At 49.1% G+C, this 19,086-nt stretch overlaps 1 protein-coding gene across 2 annotated transcripts; it reads left to right on the forward strand.

Moving 5' to 3' along the window:
- Window positions 1–92: 92 nt before the first annotated feature.
- LOC146355850 (zinc finger protein 202-like) lies at window positions 93–12,593 on the forward strand. Of its 2 annotated transcripts, XR_014787203.1 has the most exons (5): window positions 93–170; window positions 1,255–1,985; window positions 3,670–3,802; window positions 5,882–7,554; window positions 11,883–12,593. XR_014787203.1 is itself a non-coding variant. In XM_084830920.1 (4 exons), the coding sequence occupies exons 1-4, from the start codon at window positions 149–151 to the stop codon at window positions 6,652–6,654; spliced, it is 1,659 nt and encodes a 552-aa protein (XP_084687046.1). In that variant the 5' UTR covers window positions 93–148; the 3' UTR covers window positions 6,655–9,056. The 2 variants fall into 2 exon arrangements, 1 of the variants encoding a protein (XP_084687046.1); XM_084830920.1 differs by lacking the exon at window positions 11,883–12,593 and having other exon boundaries at window positions 5,882–9,056.
- The last annotated feature ends 6,493 nt before the right edge of the window (window positions 12,594–19,086 follow it).

Consider the following 19,086-nt stretch of genomic DNA (forward strand, 5'->3'; position numbering starts at 1 on the left):
CGAGCTGAATGCGAGGAACCGATGCAACGAGGGAGGGCTCCTTCCTGTTTCTCCACCTCCATCACTACTGAGATCTGGGTTGATTGATTTCTATTTATCTCACCCTGGGAGCAACTGCAGGGGTGCTGCAAATTGCCAGAGGGTTGCAATGCAACGACTGCAAGGAGAAGGTGAGTTAAGGGAAGAGGAGATACTTGGATTCAGAGGAAGGAGGGAGGCAGAAGGAAAAGGAAATCCATCCTTGGAGGGGGAGAAAGACAGAGAGCAGGCTTTGAAAAACAGGGACAACTTAGTCAGGGGCGGGCAACTTGTGGCCCTCCAGATGTTTTGGCCTACAACTTCTATCATCCCTCACCATAGGCTATATTGGCTAGGGGTGATGGGAGTTGTAGGCAAAAACACAAGCTGCCCACACCAGCCTTAAGCCTTCCCTTGTGTCTGAATTCCACCAGCCTGCCATTTCCCATTTCACTGGAACCAGGAGCAAAGCAATATGGGTGGCAGAGAAATCCAGAGCAAAAAGAAGCTCGGAAGCAGTGGTGCCCTCAGGGCAGGACTTTGGTGCAGAGGTCGAGGGCCCTGTTCATCAGAATGCACAGGAGGGCTCTGGTTCTCAGAAACAGTATGGCTGGCTTACCACATTTTGAAATCAGTGAAATAATACACATTAACATGGGCAGGGTGGGGGTAGAGGGGCTAAGATCCTTCGGTCCAGCATCTAGTGGCCAGTGTGTATAGTGGCGAGAGTGTTGGAGTGGGAGCCGGGAGATCCGGGTTCTAGTCCCCACTCGGCCATGGCAGTTCACTGGGTGACTTTGGGCCAGTCACAGACTCTCAGCCCAACCTACCTCACAGGGTTGTTGTTGTTGTGAGGATAAAATGGAGAGGAGGAGGATAATGTAAGCTGCCTTTGGTTCCTTGCAAGAGGAAAAAAGGCAGCATATAAATGCAATAAATAAATAAATCTAAAATAATGTTTCTAAGAATGGAGCATTTTAAGACAGAAGCAGCATTGGAAGGATTCTTTGAGACACATTTAGAGAAAGAAAACTGGCCCTTGAGGAAGGAAAGGCCTTTCCAAAATGTGTTGGGATAATAGAAGGTTTTTTTAGGCACCTGAGAATATTTCCTCTTCGGTTTTGAAAAATAAAGTAAGCCTACCAAAACCGAGCCCTTTCCTAAGAATCAGTTTTGCTGCTATGCTGATGGTAAAATGAGGTCAGAAATCTTCGTAACCTTGACTGTAATTCACAGTGCAAATGGAAATAAAAACGGAGGAGCAGGAGCTGGATGGAGCTGAAAAGGGAGAGAAATCAGAGGTGGGACAAAGGGACCTTCCTGCTGCCCAGGCTGGGACCAGCACAGAGCTTCAGATGGGGATGGCTACGCGACCAATCAAGCAGGAACGAGAGGAGGGCCTGCAGCAGTGCTGGGAAGCCCAGTGGCAGGAGTTCCTGAGGACCATGCAGGCCCCTTGCTTAGGATGGAGACCCCCACAGCTGCCTCTGCCCCCCTCAGGGGAGAGCCCAAAGGAATTCCAGATGGCCTTCAAGGGGGCAGCTGAGCCCTGCCTGTGGCCTAGAAGAGACCGTGCGACCCAGGTTCTGCCAGGCCTTCCCAGAGAAGCCCACGAGGCCTATGAAAGCCGCCTGGATTTCTCCATCCAAGTGAAAGAAGAGATTCCGGATGATGATGACCCTGGCAGCTTGGAGTCATGGCGCCAGCGCTTCAGGCAATTTTGCTACTGGGAGGCCGAAGGGCCAGGAGATGTGTGCAAGCAGCTCCAGGAGCTTTGCTGTCAGTGGCTGGAGCCAGAGAGACGCACCAAGGAAGAGATCCTGGAGCTGGTGGTGCTGGAGCAGTTCCTTGCTGTCCTGCCCCATGAAATGCAGAGCTGGGTCAGGGGCAGCGTCCCAGAGACCTGCACAGAGGCAGTGGCCCTGGCAGAGGACTTCCTGCTGAGGCTGAAGAGAAGAGAACAGCAGGTGAGTGCATTTCAGTTTGGCAGAGCCTGAAAGGCCCAAACGAAATACACCTGCCTGGGTCATGAATGGATGTCCCCGTTGGATTACACCTCTCGTTGTCTTTGTACATTTGGGAAACAGCTAAATGGAAACTCCAGGTCCAGAGGCAGTATATGTTTGTAATACCAGATACTTGGGCAAACCACAGGGGAAGACCATCTCTTTCATTATCCTGCTTGTGAGTTCCTGGAGACCTTTGGTTGGGTGCTGCTGGAAACAAAGAGTGGTAGTTAAACTATGGAATTTGCTACCACAAGATGTAGTGATGGCCACCAACTTGGATGGCTTTAAAAGGGGGTTGGACAAATTCCTGGAGAAGGCTATCAAGGGCTACTAGTCCGGATGAGTATGTGCTACCTCCAGTACCAGAAGCAGTATGCCTGTGTACACCAGTTGCTGGGGAACATGGGCGGGAGGTTGCTGTTGCATTCATCTCCTGCTTGTGGGCTTCCCTTGGGCAGCTGGTTGGCCACCGTGTGAACAGAATGCTGGACTAGATGGACCCTTGGCCTGATCCAGCAGGGGTCTTCTTATGTTCTTATGGACTGAATCAAGGGTGGAAACCTGGTACCCTCCAGATGGTGTTGCACTGCAGGCCACATCATCCCTGACCATTGGCCATGCTGACTGGGGCTGATGGGACTTGTAGTCCGGCGATCTGCATAGCAAGGGTGGGAAAGGCTGGGCGTGGTAGATCCTTAGTATGAATCCAGCAAGGCAGCTGTTACATTCTTCCATGAAACTCCGGTTTACGTTCCTACATCTCTGCTACTGTTAGGCCTGCAAATCACATCGGGGCCAGCCCAACCATTAGGCAGTGTGAGACAGTTCTGTATGTGCAGGTGATGTTCTGCTCACTTGGCCCACACTGGTGCCACCACATTTATTTGAGAGGCCAGGCACCAGGTGGCGAGTGGCGAGGGAGGAGGTCTTGGGGGGCTGAGCTGAGTGTGCCGCACAGCCTGCCCTGCACCTCCTAAGCTAGTACGCTTCCCTTGGGTGTGGTGGAGGACACTGTCCCCTCTTCAGTGTTGAAGTAACAATGTAAGAAGAGCCATACTGGATCAGACCAAAGGCCCATCTAGTCTAGCATTCTGTTCACACAGTGGCCAACTGGATGCCCTAATGGGAAGCCCACAAGCACGACTTGAGTGCAAGAGCATCCTCTTCCTGGGCTTCTCCACCAGCTGGTTTTCAGAGGCATAGTGCCTCTTATACTATTTATGTATTATTTTTCAAAGTATTTCTACCCCGCTTCTCAGCCAAAAAGTCTCCCAGCGCAGTTTTCATATAATCAGTAAAGCAAGACAGTCCCTGCCCACAGGCTGACAATCTAAAAAGAAACAACACATAAGGGAAAAGGGCTGGGGAGGGAAGGGGCGGGATTAAGTCTTTCAGAAGGACTGGTGGAATGGCTCTGCGTCCTCTCTCATCTCCCCTCTGTTTGATACTGGAGGCAATGGACTGGAGTAATATTCAACTTCCAGTCTGGCTGGCTTCTATATGGGGAATTGGAGGAGCCATTTTGTCCTTTGCCTTGGTTGGCAAAGTCTTGGGCCAGTCCTGGTGCTGACTGTGAGCGGGGACGGGGACGGGGGGGGGGGGGGGAGCAGGTCAGCCCCATCACTGTGCGGTCCCTCTTCAGTTGCAGAAGCTGGAGCCTTTTGAGGAGGTGATTGTTAATTCCCCCAAGGCAGAACAGGATTCCCTGGACACTGAAGACATGCAGCTCCCCCTGGAGGTCGAGCAGGGCAGCGATGGGGAAGCCAACTTGTTCGGTACGTTTTGGCGGAAGATGAGGCTGAGCTGACTGCAAAGGGTTAACATGAGGGATGTGAGTTTTTCTGGAGAATTTCCTGGAAAAATTTCCCATGCAAATTTGCATAGGGTAATCTGCAGTTTGCGTGGGACGTTTTCTGATGCCCTAGAGCAGCCTTCCACAGCCTAGTGCTCTCTGGATGTTTTGGAAGACAACTCCCAGCATGTCTGACCATTGGCCAAGCTGGCTGGGGCTGATGGGAGTTGAAGTCCAAAACACATGGAGGGCACCCAGTTGGGGAAGGCTGCCCTAGAGCATGTTTATTTTATTTGAATTTAGTAAACAATAAGTGCTTTTTAAAAGTCCCCATGTTAATTTTTTGTCCCTGAGTATTTAACTTGAAATATTTGGGGCGGGGGGGGGGGGATTTAAAACATACTTAATGTGATTTAAATGTTCTGTTATGTGGAAACATTTTTTGGAATACTTGTAAAAAAAATTAAAGACAATAGCATATACTTCCCTTACCTTGTTAGAATTTCAGGGAAAAACAAAGGTACTGAAAACTGTTGAGACACTAAAGGCACAATCCTATGCATGTTTAGACAGAAAAAGAGTCGTATAAATCCCAGCATGCCCCAGCCAGCGTAGGTGGGTGGGGAATGCTGGGAATTGTAGGACTTTTTTTCTGTCTAAACATGCATAGGATTGCACCTTCATAAAAGTTAGCAACCCAAACAACTGTGCATGATATGCTGACAACCATTCATCTACAACTTTGAAACTGCCAGACCTGCCTAATGCTGCCTTTGAAATTGGAATCCATTCATTGTTAGTAAGGAACTTAAGAAATGGAACATTTTCTTTGGAAAAAATAAAGCACTGGACAAATTTCGGCAAAATGTTCTGCCCCACGTCACTGGTTAACATTTGAATCAGATGTGAAAGTGTTCCGCGATGGTATAGCAGGTGGTGCAGTGGGGTGGTGATGCGAAGAGGATGGGGAGGGTCCCTAACGGCATCTAACTGTGCTTGCTTCCATTCTTTTTTCTTTCAAAGATTTTTTTCCCATCAAATTGTCATTTGAGGTGGCTTCTACAAACTGAAAACCAATATCCAAAGAGCAAAACCAAAATTAAAATACACAGATTTCACCTCCAAAAAAGCACTGTGCATAATTTTTCTTCAGCACAGTGAAATCCTGCCAAAGATGTTGGTTATTAAGGCTGCAACCCTAAACTCATTTAGGGAACAATCATATGGCCCCTAGACAGAGTCTGGGGGGCCAGAGGATAGTTTGGAGTCTTGGATCCAAGGTCGGAGTCAGTGCTCCAGTCTCAGACCCAGGAGTCCGAGCTCCCTGCCCCCTCCCTACCACATCGGCAACCTTGGAGAAGAATGAGAGGGGGCATGCTGGTGGGCAGGAAGGGGACTGGGGAAGCTGGCTTACAATGGATCCTCAGGACTCCTTCCCTCCTGCTGCGTAGAGCCCTAACTAGATGGGCAAAGAAGCCTGTCTAGCCAAAATACAGAGTGGGAGGAGCTGCTCCTCCCACTCTACATTGGATGGCTGTAAGCCTCCAAGTTTGGAAGCTGACAGCCATACCACTAGGATTGTACCCTTCTTAGGGAATGCACCCCATTGAACACAATGGCACTTACTTTCAAGTAAACATGCATAGGATCGTTCTGCACAAGCCTATTTCCCTTGCATGTGAGAGCAATAGGCTTGAGGAGTAGCATGTGCAAGCATCCAGAAGAAAGAATTACTGTTCACTTTAGAACAAGAGACTGAAAAGCTTGAAACAGCTCCTGAAGGAGATACTGCGTAGAACACAATAAATTTTGTTTTTTCGAGCACCAGGGCCTGCCTCCCCCTTTTTTGTCATTGGGACAGAAGTACATCAGGGGATATGGCCCTGCCCACTGTCATTATTCAGTCTGCAGAGGGCTGGGTGGGGGGGTCCTCCAGTCCCCCACCCAAAACTAGTTTCCTACTCCTGCAATAGGTGATAGATGGATAAATGGGAATGAGGAGGCAAATCCTCAGCCAGAAAGACCTGAGGGAAATTTACCCAGGCTTCTCTGTTTGTTTCAGGAAGTGAGAATGAGGAGCAGAATCTTCAGCCAGAAAGGCCCAAGAAAACTGAAGTGAGTGAGATTGCCTTGGAAACTGCCAGAGGAACATTTTCCCAGGTATCTGAGGCAGATGAAACGCCCAGAAATCAACAGGGGCTGAAACAACCCCAGGAAACCCCTCCGGGACAGATGCTAAAACAAAATACTGACTGCTGGGAGGAAGGTGGTGTACGTTTAAGCAAAAGCCCCTCCCGAGAACAAGTTCCCGGGCATGTGGCTGAAAAGATGGCCACGGAGTGCGGGGAAAGTTTCAGCCTGGGCTTTGACCTTGTTCAGCCCACCAAGACGCAATCATTCGAATGCTCGTACTGCGGGAAGCGGTGGCCATGCCAATCTCAGCTCCGCCGGCACGTGAAAATCCACACGGGGGAGAGGCCGCACAAATGCACAGACTGTGGGAAAAGCTTCAGCACCAGCTCTAACCTCAGCCAGCACAAGAGGGTGCACACAGGGGAGAGGCCGTACAGCTGCAAAGACTGTGGGAAAAGCTACCGGCGCCGGGCCTCCCTGGTCCAGCACGAGAGAGAAACCTGCCGGAAGGGGAGCCACTTAAACACCCCAGCAGTGGGCTACGTAGTGTTGGGGAACTGCACTTTGCTGTGCATGAAAAAATCAACACAGGGCGGGAGGAACCGTGTGATTGCACCGAAAGGGGGGGAAGCCACCGTGGCAGCTCAGCCCTTAAATATTTTAACGGGGTACACCCAGGAGCGAAGCCACACCAATGATTAGGGTGCAGGGAAAGTTTTGGCTGCAGTTGGAGCCTCGCTCAACAAGAGAGAACTCTGGACAGGAGAGAGGAATACACAGAGCCTAGTAGAAGGTTTATTTGGAAACGAACCTGTGTGCAGTCAATGCCGTATGACAGCTGAGTGGTGTGGAAACCTCTTCTTTTCTAGCACGTTTTGCAGAAGCCAAAGAATAGGCCTAAATGACTGGAGAGGAGGGAGGGCACAAGCACAAAAATCACAAACCAGGATGTCTCCAAGGCGTACTGGAAAAAAATGTGGTTTATTAAGCCCACCATGTTTCGAATGGAAACTCTCAAAGTAGTTTCACACGAAGGTGACAGAGAATGGTTCACCGGGGGGAGAAAAGTCTCTACTCAAAATATGTGGATTATTAGGGCTGCCATGGTCTGCGTGGAAACTCTCTAAGTAATTGCAAACAAAGATGACAGAGAATGTTCCCCAGGGGGGAAAAAGTCTGTACTTGAAGTGTGCGGAGTCTAATAAACCACATATTTTCTAAACAACCTAGGATCCACGAAGTTGAGCATAGCCTGCAACAATGTATGGTGGCCTGCCAAGAACTTGACAAGTGGCCCTGATTTTGCAGCCCCAAGCAGACAAGGGCTGTATAACATGGCTGATGGGCTCATTCAGTGGGTGGGGGGTCCACAGGTTGTGCGGATGTAACAGATGACAGCAGTGGAACCAGGAATTTGCTCAGACTGGAAACGCAGTCCAAAATCAAGCCTTAGTCAATGAGTGCAAATCTTCCTGGGAGTAGAAACCATATAAAAATTCAGAGTTTGAGAGAAACTTCAGTCATTGTGCTCATCTTTTTTGATGCTGGATAATGAACCTGGAAAGGAAATTGTAAGGTGGCCCTGTCATCAGAAAAGCTAAAGTGCGTATTAGGAACCTTTTAAGTGGGAGACTGGGGGACCCAGGCCTATTTGTTTTTTAAAATGAGATTGGGAGAACTTTCAGTGGAGCTCAAGCTGGACATCGAATCACAGAAATCTACACCAGGGTAGGCAACCTGGTGCCCTCCAGATATTTTGGACTACAAATCCCATCAGCCCCAGCCATACTGGGCCACGGTCAGGGATTGTGGGAGTAGCAGTCCAAAACATCTTGAGGGCACCAGGTTGCCAATCTTTGCTTTATAGCACAGGTGCAGAACCTTAGGCCCCGGGCCCAAATCCAGCCTGCCTGGGGTCCCGATGTGGCCCTCTAGAGTTCCCAGGTGGCCATGCAGTCATCCTGAACTTTAGTAATGATTAGCAATGCTAGATTGATCAAACATCCCAGGGTAGGCAACCTCCAGATGTTTTGGACAACAACTCTAAGCATCCCTGACCATTGCTGGAGCTTATGGGAGTTGTGGTTCAAAACTTCTGGAGAGCAACAGGCTGTACACCAAGACTGGATCAAAATGTTCCATGACATTTCTGAGCCTTCTACTCAACAGATAATTTGCTGTTGTGAGTGGGAATGGTTTCATACAACAGCAGTCCCACTCTTTCACTGTGCATTAGAAAAAGATTGATAAATGTACATGACCAGGGGATAGAATCCATGTACTTAATGCATATCGACGAATTGGGGGGGGATTATTTTCCTCCCTGCATTTCAGGACATTGTTCATCTTTTTAGAAAATGAATTCATTTGATTTGGGCTGTACCAACACATTTCAAGTTTCCTGTCCTCAAGGTACTGCTTTGCAGGCCCAGTTGTTTGCCAAAGAACCATGCAGAGCATTCTGGGTACATTCCAGAGTGTCAGTCAGGCCTTGCTGCCATCCCACAAACAGAGGCTACTTCTGGCTCAGCGGTTAAACCTGTATGGACTGTATTACTTCAGACTGTAGGTCAGAACTCACATGATTGGATGCTCTCTACACACAAAAATTCCCTGCACAGAGTAAACTCAGCATGTTAGGGAGAAGGCTAGGTTGGAACCTTTCTCCCTGACCTCTAGTTTTCCAAATGCAGGGAGGTTTGTTTTGTTTTGTTTTGTATGGAGGAGCATCCAATCAGGTGGGCTTGCTTCCTGAAGTGGTACAATGTAGACACAAGTTTACAAACTCAATGACCTGGTTCACAGGACACGGCGGGCTCATCAAGTGTTATTTATGACCCAATAAGCCTTTTTTTAAAATTGCATTTATATCCCGCCTTTTTTCCTCTTGCAAGGAACCTAAGGCAGTGTACATAATCCTCCTCTCCATTTTATCCTCACAACAACAACCCTGTGAGGTAGGTTGGGCTGAGAGTCTGTGACTGGCCCAAAGTCACCCAGTGAGCTTCCATGGCTGAGTGGGGACTAAAACCGGGATCTCTTAGCTCCCAGTCCCAACACTCTCACCACCGATCAGAGGTTTGCTGTGTCATGGGAACCCAGCCACTGTGGGTTATTCGAGAGTTAAACAACCCTCGCATAACCCTGCAACTAACCAAGTGTTATGTGAAGGTTGTTTAACCCTAAATAACCCACGATGGCTGGGTTCAGACAACATGGCAAACCCCTGATCACCCCAATTGGGGGTCGCATATTCAAAATGGCACCTGGCATGTGCCGCAGCTCATTGTGGGTTAAATAACCCAAATGAGCTTGCTGTGTTGTGTGAACTGAGCCAATGAATGCTAGTTCATACTAGAATCATAAGAGGGTGTTGGACACGATGGTCTTATAGGCCCCTTCCAACCCTACTATTCTATGAAGAGGTGGGAGGGGGTTTTGTACACCATCTAGTCCCACCCTCTGTCAGTGCAGGAAGTTCAGAGCGCAAGCATTCCCAAGAGATGGCTGTTCAGCTCTACCTTGAAGGCCTCCAGCAAGGGAGACCCCAACACCCCCACCCCTTGGTAATGGATTCCATTAAGTATTTCCCTAATGTTCAGCCAAAATCTACCCTCCTGTACTTAAGCCCATTCAATCTAGTCCTGTCCTCTGGCGCAGCAGAGAGTAAGTCTGTGCCTTCATCTATATATGCAGCCCCTTACATATTTGAAGAGCGCTATTATGTTCTCCCCTCGGTCTTCCCCAGGCTAGACATACCCAGTTCCTTCAAAGTTTCCTCACAGGGCTTCTTTTCCATACCCCTGACCATCTCGGTTACCCTCCTCTAAACTCCTTCCAACTTGTCAATATTCTTTGAGCACAGCACTCAAAACTGGACACAGCACTCCAAATGTGGCCTAACCAGTGCAGAATAAAGTGGAACTCCTACTTCCTACGACTTGGAAAATAAGGTTCTGTTAATGCAGCTGAAAATTACATTAGCCTATTTTGGATGTTGTTGATATCAAAGTGTATCTTGAACTGAAAACAACATGCAGCATTCAAAGTTACGTACGCATCCTGACATTTTGGTATTCTGCTGTTCCTAAAAGCAAAGGAGCTTTGCATTTGCTCCTTTACATTGGATTATTCATTAGGAACATAGGAAGCTGCCTTATGCTGAGCCAGACCCTTGGTCTATCTAGCCCAGTATTGTCAGCACTGACTGGCAGCAATGACTCTCCAGGGTTTCAGGCAGGAGTTTTTCCTAGCCCTAGCTGGAGAAGCTGGGGATTGACCCTGGGACCTTCTGCATGCAAAGCATGTGATCTACCACTGAGCTATGGAGGGAAGTAGGTTTGCCACTTTCCCCCCTTAGCCTTTGCTCCTTTGCGTTTAACAACAGTGTGATCTGTAGATGTTCGCAGGTGACAAAACTGCTTATCTTGTGGTGAAAAGCTTCATCTGCTGGTTTCTGCAGATTGCTGTAAATTTGTGGGCTTCCAGATGTATTCTACAGCTCCCATCACCCTAATGGCCAAAGGTGAGGGATGATAGGAGTCAGAGGCCAAATCATCTGGAGAGTCACAAGTTGCCCACCCATGAGCTAATGTCACTAGAGCAGGGATAGACAACCTGGTGCTCTCCAGATGTTTTGGATTGCAACTCCCAGCCAGCCAATGGTTGGGGGTTATGGGAGCTGTAGTCTAAAACAGCTGGAGGGTGCCAGGTTCCCTGCACAAGGAAGCCAGCTTGTCAATGTTTGCTTTTTTCTGACAGGTTGGTAACCCTAGAAGGGAGAGGTGTTTTACATGGTACTGAAGCACCACACCCTGGCAGCTGGAAGTCCTTTTTACCCCTCTTTCCCCACTTTAACTATCACCAGGCATTTCCTACCCGCGTTCGAGGTAAGGCTACTGAACCAGAGCACAGTAAACTCCACAAGCAGAGAGTGGCTGCATCACCAGAGGTGCTTACAGAGTGACAGCTCCAGATGGCTCATGCAAGCAAGCCAAGCTGCAGACTTGTCTAGCCAATTGTACCTGCAACCAAATTTATTTATTTATTTACTACATTTAAATCCTGCCTGTTTTCCTCCAAGTGACCCAAGGTGGCTTAGATGGTCCTCCTCCACTCCATTTTATAGAGGTAGGTTAGGCAAAGAATCCGTGATTGGTCTAAAGTCACCCAATGAGCTTCATAGCTGAGAGGGGACTAGAAACCAGATCTCCAGAGTCCCAGTCCAACACTCTAGCCATTACACCACACTGGCTGTCATCCTGGTCACAAATCACAGTAGTTTGTGTGACCCTGACTGTGATCAAAACCACTCACAGGCCACTTGAAAGCTGCCTTAGGTGGAATGAGGCCAATGGTACATTTAGCCAAAGAACGTCTCCTCTGATTGGCAGCTGCTTTCCAGGAGCTCGGGCAGATTAATGTCTTTCCCATCACCTCCTACTTTGCATTCTTTTAAGTGGAGACTGAATTGAGTCTACGACCTGCCGGAAAAAATGTTATAAGGCAAAAGGGGCAGAGAAATCCCTTCTGTAGACCTAAGCAAGGGTGGGGAACCTCTTTCAGCCTGAAGGCCAAATTCAGTTTCGGAGAAGCTCTCAGGGGCTGCGTTCCAGTGGTGAGTAGGGGCAAAGGCAAAAGGGGTGGGTCAAAATACTAGCCTCAAGCTCTGACTGCCAGGAACTAGGCCTTAGCAGAGGCATTCCAACTTTTTAGAATGGGGGAAAACTGCACAAAAGCTGGGAAACTACAAAACAATCAGTAGTTGGAGGAATGGGGGCATGGCCTTCTGGGGAACCTTGGAGGACCATATTTGGCTCACAGGCCTTGAGGTTCTCTCCACCCTTGCCCTAAAGAAGGCAAGCATCTTAATAGCTATCACAAAATATACATTTTCAACTCACGGTATTCTTTGTCTCACTTCCTTATAGGGGCTGGTACCCTGGCAGGCAGCCCACCATCGGGCAGAGCCTCTGCTTTCCAATTCACCATCACGCTCTGGCCCAACCTCTGCTACAAGTGGGCCAGAAATAGTTGAGGCAGTAGCAGAGACGTCCTTATGCAACTCTTGCTCCCTGCAGCCATGGGCGATGCATGCTAGAAGGGCCAAAGCATCCCGGGGAAGGTGTCATAGAACCAAAGACGCACCATCTTAAAGTATTGGCAGCCATCTGAGGCAGCCTCCTACAGTGGAAAGTCCCAGAGGAAGATAGTCTTATCAACTGCCTTGTTGACACCAACAGCAACGGTCTGTTTCATATCAGGTACAGCCTGAGGAGCCCCCCACCTCAAGTAGCCGCCACTCCTGCAGCTGGTTAGAACCAGTTCCAGCTAGATCGCTTCCTGCCCAGCTTGCAAGGACAGGTCAGCCGTAGAGACATGTCAACTACGCATGCTTAATGAAGTTCATGAATATTATGTGGCCCACCCCGCATAGCTAATGAGGTCATTATACTGAATGTATATAAGCTGTACTAAAAACATCTAGGGTGTGGTTCTCCTTTGTGGAGAAAGGCTGAGGAGGAGGAGGAGGGAGCCGGGAGCCGGGAGCCCACCCCGCCAAGGAGCACCCCGAGGAGCTGTGTCCGCTGCTCAGCCGCTTCGGAGGCATCCTGTTCGTTCCTCCGCATTAAATTGACATGAATGTCTTGGCTGCGTTGTGTGTGCTTACTGGTGGAGGGGCAGGGGGGAAACTGGGAGGAAAGCATGGGTGGGAGATGGGGGGATTTGAGAGGGAAAAATTATCCTTCTTTCTGGAGCACTTTCCAGTAGGGCTGTGCACGGACCCCTCCCACCGCTTCACTTCAGATGCCACTTCAGACCCTTCAAAGCAGCCCCGCGTCACATCAGACCAATTCAGACCTCATCCGCTTCAACTTGAATCCGAATCCAAAGCAAGATTTGGATATCCAAATCACTTGTTTTTGGCAGCCATAACGTTTTCAGTGTTCATGATACATACATGACATTTGGGGAACTCTCAGCCCCCCTAGAGTGGTGTCCACCTGCCACGAGAATCCACCCGAACAGCGCTGTTTGTCTCCTGACAAATAAAACTGCGTTGGACTGAATCTCAGAGTTCTGTGTGTCTCTAAGGGGATATTGGCATACCCCTCCTAGAGGGAACGAACTTAAGCATAATTTGTGCAACAGGTGGGGAGCAAATAAAAACTTGTAATACCGGTCCACTCCCATGATCCTACCCCATGCATACTATGAGTCATGAAAAAAAGTCTCTATTTTAATTTCTGAAATTACACCATGACCCACACTGGGACTTTTCCACCATGCCCTCTCAAACATACTCACCTCTTCCTACGTTTGTTAATGTAGGGTTGTGGAATCTTAGGCCCACGGACCAAATCTGGCCCAACTGCGGTCCCAATCCCACCCTCCAGAAGATCACGCCCCTTCCTTCGGCCCCACCCCCTTTTCAAGCCCACCAATCGTTAGGCAGTTTTCTATCTTTTGTGCAGTTTTTCCCCATTCTAAAACGTTGAAATGCCTCTCCTAAGGCTTAGTTATTGGCAGCAAGCGCTTTAAGCTACAATATGTTATTACTGGGGGTATTTTGGCTCTGCCACACTCGCCTTTAAATTTTAACAACAGCCACCAGCCTATCCCAGGCCACAGTGCTGAGGCCAGGGAGGAGCTGCCGCCATTTTAAAACACAGGTGCAAGGCCTAAGTTGCTGTGGTAACAATCCCCACAGGGAAGAGTCCTCTGTGGAGGGAAAAGCTGAGTAGCCTTCCCCAACCTGGCGCCCTTCAGATGTGTTGGAGTACAGCTCCCAACATCCCCCAGCCAGCATGACTGGATGGGGGATGCTGGGAACTGTAGTCCAACATATCTGGAAGAAGGGATCAGGTTGGGGAAGGCTGGGCTGAGCAAACAGCAGTAGCTGCTCCACCTCACTGGGACCCATTCATTCATTTGCTTGCCCTTGCCCTCATGATGGCGGAGGGCGGGTGAGCAAATGGACACTCGGTTGCCCTCAGTTGTTGTTGTTGTTATTACTACTACTACTACATTTGTATCCCACCTTTTCCTCCAAAGAGCTCAAGGCAGTGCTCTCCTCCTCCTCCTCCCCATTCTATCCTCACAGCAGCCCTGTGAGGAAGGTTAGGCTGAGAGACAGTGACTGGCCCAGTGAGCTTCATGGTCAAGTGGAAACTAGAACCTGGATCTCTCGAGTCCCAGTCCATACTCTAACCACTGCACCACACTGGCTCACAATAAATAAATACGGAATAATTTTAAAAAGTAGGCCATGCAAGAAGACTTGACTTCAGCATTCAGTACCCTTGGGCAGCTTCCTCAGCCAGTTCCAGTCCTGGACCCCCACAAACCAAGCACGTTTGGTCTGGGAAGCCAGCATTTTAAATTTTCCCACAACACCCTGGAGCAACACCATGTTGGGCTTCTGGAATGTTCTGAATGGTGGCTTCCCCATCACTCACCCTGCCATCAGGGAAGTGCAGCTGGTGGGGAAGATATAGGAGGGGACCCACCCGATGGCTCTTTGCCAACAAGAGCTCAGTCCTGTTTTAGACATACACTCCTGAGAACAGCTGGAATGTATATTCCGCAGTAATGACTATACTTCAGATAGAAATACAATGCATCTCACCATCATGGGAGCTGATGAGCTTTGTGTCCACTCAGGTCTGCTGTCCAGGTGCTCACTGGCAACTTTAAGGCCCCTGCTCTCATAAACACCATTCTCATAGAATCATAGAATCATAGAATAGTAGGGTTGGAAGGGGCCTACAAGGCCATCGAGTCCAACCCCCTGCTCAATGCAGGAATCCAAGTCAGAGCATCCCTGACAGATGGCTGTCCAGCCTTGTCTTGAATGCCTCCAGTGTGGGAGAGCCCACCACCTCCCCAGGTAATATGTTCCATTGTCGTATTGCTCTAACAGTCAGGACGTTTCTCCTGATGTTCAGCCAGAATCTGGCTTCCTGTCACTTGAGCCCATCATTCCGTGTCCTACACTCTGGGATGATCAAGAAGAGATCCTGGCCTTCCTCTCTGGGACAACCTTTCAAGTACTTGAAGAGTGCCATCATATCTCCCCTCAGCCTTCTCTTCTCAAGGCTAAACATGCCCAGTTCTTTCAGTCTGTCTTCATAGGGCTTTGTTTCCAGTCCCCTGATCATCTTTGTTGCCCTCCTCTGAACCCTCTCCAGTTTGTCTGCATCCTTCTTCAAGTGTGGTGCCCAGAACTGGAGCCTCTTTCCTGGAGTGCTTCCAGACAAGGCTTTTATTAGGGTGGTCACTTCTGAATCACCCCAAAAGAGGAAATCCATCGCTGACAAAAGATGACAGGGATTTGCCTAAAACTTGTATGTATAGAAGGAAGTTTAGAAATAATACTTATCATTTAAATAGAAATATAGTGCATCTCACCACAGTGGGAGAAACTTGAGACCAAGCAAAATGTGTTCCTGCCTCTGTCCAGGTGCTTAGTGCTCATGGGCAACAGTTCTTATACTTCTTCTGTCTTTAAACTGGACCTGGACTGGACAGGCCTTCCAATAGAGGACGCCTTTAAATAGACAGCTGTCTTCTGTACATCTCCAGCCCCCTACCCCACAGCTTTCCCCCTTTAGATGCTAACATATATTTGTTTCACTTGCTTCAGAATGTGGTAAGCCAGCACCTCTGCATGTGGGGGCCCTCCTCCACATTCTGTTGAGCAGGACCCTGGACCTCTGCCCTAAAGTCCTGCCCTCATGGTGCCACTGGCTCCAGCCTAGCCCTAGAACACATTTGAAGGAAGGGGTAAATGGTGGTCATCGACATGGAGTGGGCCAGAGCACCAGGGTGGAGCACATATTTGCATGGAGAGGGTTCTGGGTTCAGTCTTTGCCAGAGATTCAGGATTGCTGTCGCCAGTCAGAGTAGACTATTCTAGACTAAATGGACTTAACGACTGAACAACAAAGTTTTGGTATAAGCTGGTATAAGGCAGCTTCATCCAAGTTATCTGGGACAGCTTTACCCTCACCCCAACAGTGTCCAGAAGTGCACCCCGTTATTTTTCTCTTGTAAGGAATGGTTGCTAATTATTCATACTGAGGAAGGACAACCCTATGTTTGGGGTCAATGCTGCAGTGGAAGGGCAAAACTGAGGGCCCTGTGCCCACCAAAAGGGACCCATGCTATGTGTGTGTTCATGCACACCCATTGACTCACACTGCGTCACTCTATACAGCACAGAGAAACACTGGGCCCTCACAGACAGGGATCCCAGCAATATACAGATGCTCAGTGTCAGCTCCAGGTTTGGGGGGCTCTTGAGCAAGGCACCCTCAATGGGCCCCCTCACTCAGTATGTCTACACCCGTACCACCATTATCACCAACTGCTGTTGTTTTTCTTCATAATTCGGATGGGGCTGTAGCTTGGCGGTAGAAGCTCTGCCTTGTATGCAGAAGGTCCCAGTTTTAATCCCCGGCTTCTCCAGGTAGAGCTAGGAAAAAATCCTGCCTGAACCCCTGGAGAGCCATTGCTGCCCATCAGTGTTGACAATACTGGGCTAGATGGACCAAGGGTCTGGCTCAGTACAAGACAGCTTCCTGTGTGCCAATGTTCCCAGTTTCTAGCACCTGCATGCTTGCCACACACAGAGCCAGTGAGGAAGCCGGCAATGGCTGCTACTCCTATTCCTTCTCACCACTGTTGTTTGCTCGCTTGTTTGCTCGCACCCCTCTGGGCCCGAGAGCAAGAGGTGGGTGAGCGAGCAGGTTGCAATGGTGATGAGGAGCAGTTCAAGGGGGGCTCTTGCCAGTGGGCCTCCTGATGAGGTGTGGGCCCTCGGCAGGTGCCCAACCACGTCGACCCTTGATGCCAGTCCCGATCCCTCTACCCTTCATAGCAAGAAGCATTTGGCTTATTTAGGGTGTGTGGAGAATGGGGATGGAAGATGACTTCCTGCGGGGGAGAAAGCCTCTGGGAAGAAATGCATCATGTGCCTGAGGCAGAGCTGGGGATCTTGAGGCACCATTCTTTGTTCCATCTCAGAATCATAAACCCCAGTCAGCGAGCGGCTCGGCTTTTCCCTCATACCTTTGAGAGCTCATCCGAATAGTGGGGAGATCCCAGAAGGCCAGAGACTGGATTCATCTCGGTTATAACGCTGCCCAAGGAGGCTTTCAGACAGAGGAGTCTTAACGCAAACGAATAGAAGGCATTGTGCGGCTCTTCCGTCTTTTCTTACTTAAGGGATTTTCTGCCACTCAGAATGAGTGTATTAGTGCACTTTCCACATAGAATCATAGAATAGTAGGGTTGGAAGGGGCCTACAAGGCCATCGAGTCCAACGCCCTGCTCAATGTCATGTCAGCCAGACAAAAACACACCTCTGCAGGGAAACTCCTGAGGAAAGAGAATATAAAGCCATCAAGCCTTTGGGATTTAGAGGTATGTTTTTGACCGGCTGGCATCTATCAGTTATTCTGCTTATTTTTTACAGTTTTTTTATGATTGTGATTTTAATCACTCTTTCTGTCTCTGTAAGCTGCTTTCAATACACGTTGGGCAAATGGCATATTTATTTTTAAATGTTAATAAATACTTGGGACTTTGGTCGGATCCAGCAAGGAAAATCTTATGTACTGATGCTTTCTGACTGTCACTATTGTGATGCTGAGAACCATTAGTAAAGGCTGTATCCCACTGTATTTATTTAGAGCAGAGGTGCTGAATCTCTTTCAGCCCCAAGAGTTGAATTTCATTTCAGACAAGCTCTTGGGGGCTGCATCCCAGCGATGGAAGTGGCCAAAGGCAAAGGGGGGATGTGCCAAAACACCAAAAATTCCAGCTGTCAAGAATGACGGCTTGTTTTCCATCCTGAGAGTAGGCCGGGTTGTCTCATCTAATGCAACCACCTGGAATAGTATGTTATCTAGAGGCTCCTCGGCCCTCCCGCTCAAGGCCAGGCGCAGTCCCTGTTAATTGGGGAGTGACAACAGCTGGAGTTGGTGGGGAGTTCCAGCCATCTCACAGACAAGGCTAGCCCACCCAGGAGCTGAGCCGGCGACTGGCAAAGGGAAATCTGCCTGGGGTTGCCAGGGCTAGGCTTTAAAAGCGGGCTGAGGTAGAGGTGGGGGGCCTCCCTTCATCCTGGTAGTTCTGGACCTGCTGATGGCTGGATGTGATCCTGGGAGGCCCATACTTAGGTACCTATGTTAAGGATAGGCCAGGTAGCTTTATTATTTTGCTTGGGGGGGTTGTTTATAAGGCTCTCTTGGTATGTTTAAGTAATTTGGCTTTGTACCCTCTTGTGCAACCTGCTACTTCCATTCTTCCCTTTCCCTCTACCCCTTTTGTATATTCTAATATTTGTCTAACCTTTAGTTGGCGTGATTTTCTCTGCATAACCTCAGTGCTAATTTCAGTGTCTCTTGGCCTAGGGAGGTGGCTACTGGTTTAAGGGACTCGAAGGCTGTGTTCAGCCAGTCCTACCTTGCAGAAGAGGTGGAATTAGTTCCTGCAATCCTTCACACCAGCATATTTTAGCTTAAAGCCAGTAACTAAACCTTAGGAGAGGCATTTCAACCTCTCAGAATGGGGAAAAAACTGCACAAAAGCAAGGAAACCACCAAATGACTGGTGGTTGGGGAAGGGGCGTGGCCAGAAGAAGGGCGTGGCCAGAAGAAAAACCCAGGCCTGAGGATGTACAGCCCTGATTTAGGGAATTTCTCATAATGGTTTGGATCCTAAGATACGTTAAAGTAAAGAAATCATGGAAAGAAAGTTTTCTGTTCCCTCCCCCCCCTGCAGCCATCTTCCCCCTACCGCTCCTGGAAAGCCTCTACAGAGCATTGGAGGCCACTCCTGAACAACACGGAATATAACATGAGCAGGGCCAAATCCAGGTTTGAGGGGACCCTGAGCAAAATGCCCTCTGGCGAGCCCCCTCCTCTGTCAGTGGGCCCTGGCGAGATCACCTGGCTGTGGTATCTGCGCTGGGCAGCTAGGCCTAGCTGCACTTTTAATTTCCCACAATGCTCCAGGGGGATGCTAGGTCAGCAGCATTGTGGGAAATTAAAAGGGTGGCTAGATCTAGCTGTCTGGCATCGCTTACAGTATCACTACAAGAAAAAAGAATTAAGGGGAGCCAGGCCA

This window comes from Heloderma suspectum, chromosome 2, assembly GCF_057233095.1.
Source record: "Heloderma suspectum isolate Gila_16-S chromosome 2, 16-S_ref, whole genome shotgun sequence".
Lineage (NCBI taxonomy): Eukaryota > Metazoa > Chordata > Lepidosauria > Squamata > Helodermatidae > Heloderma > Heloderma suspectum.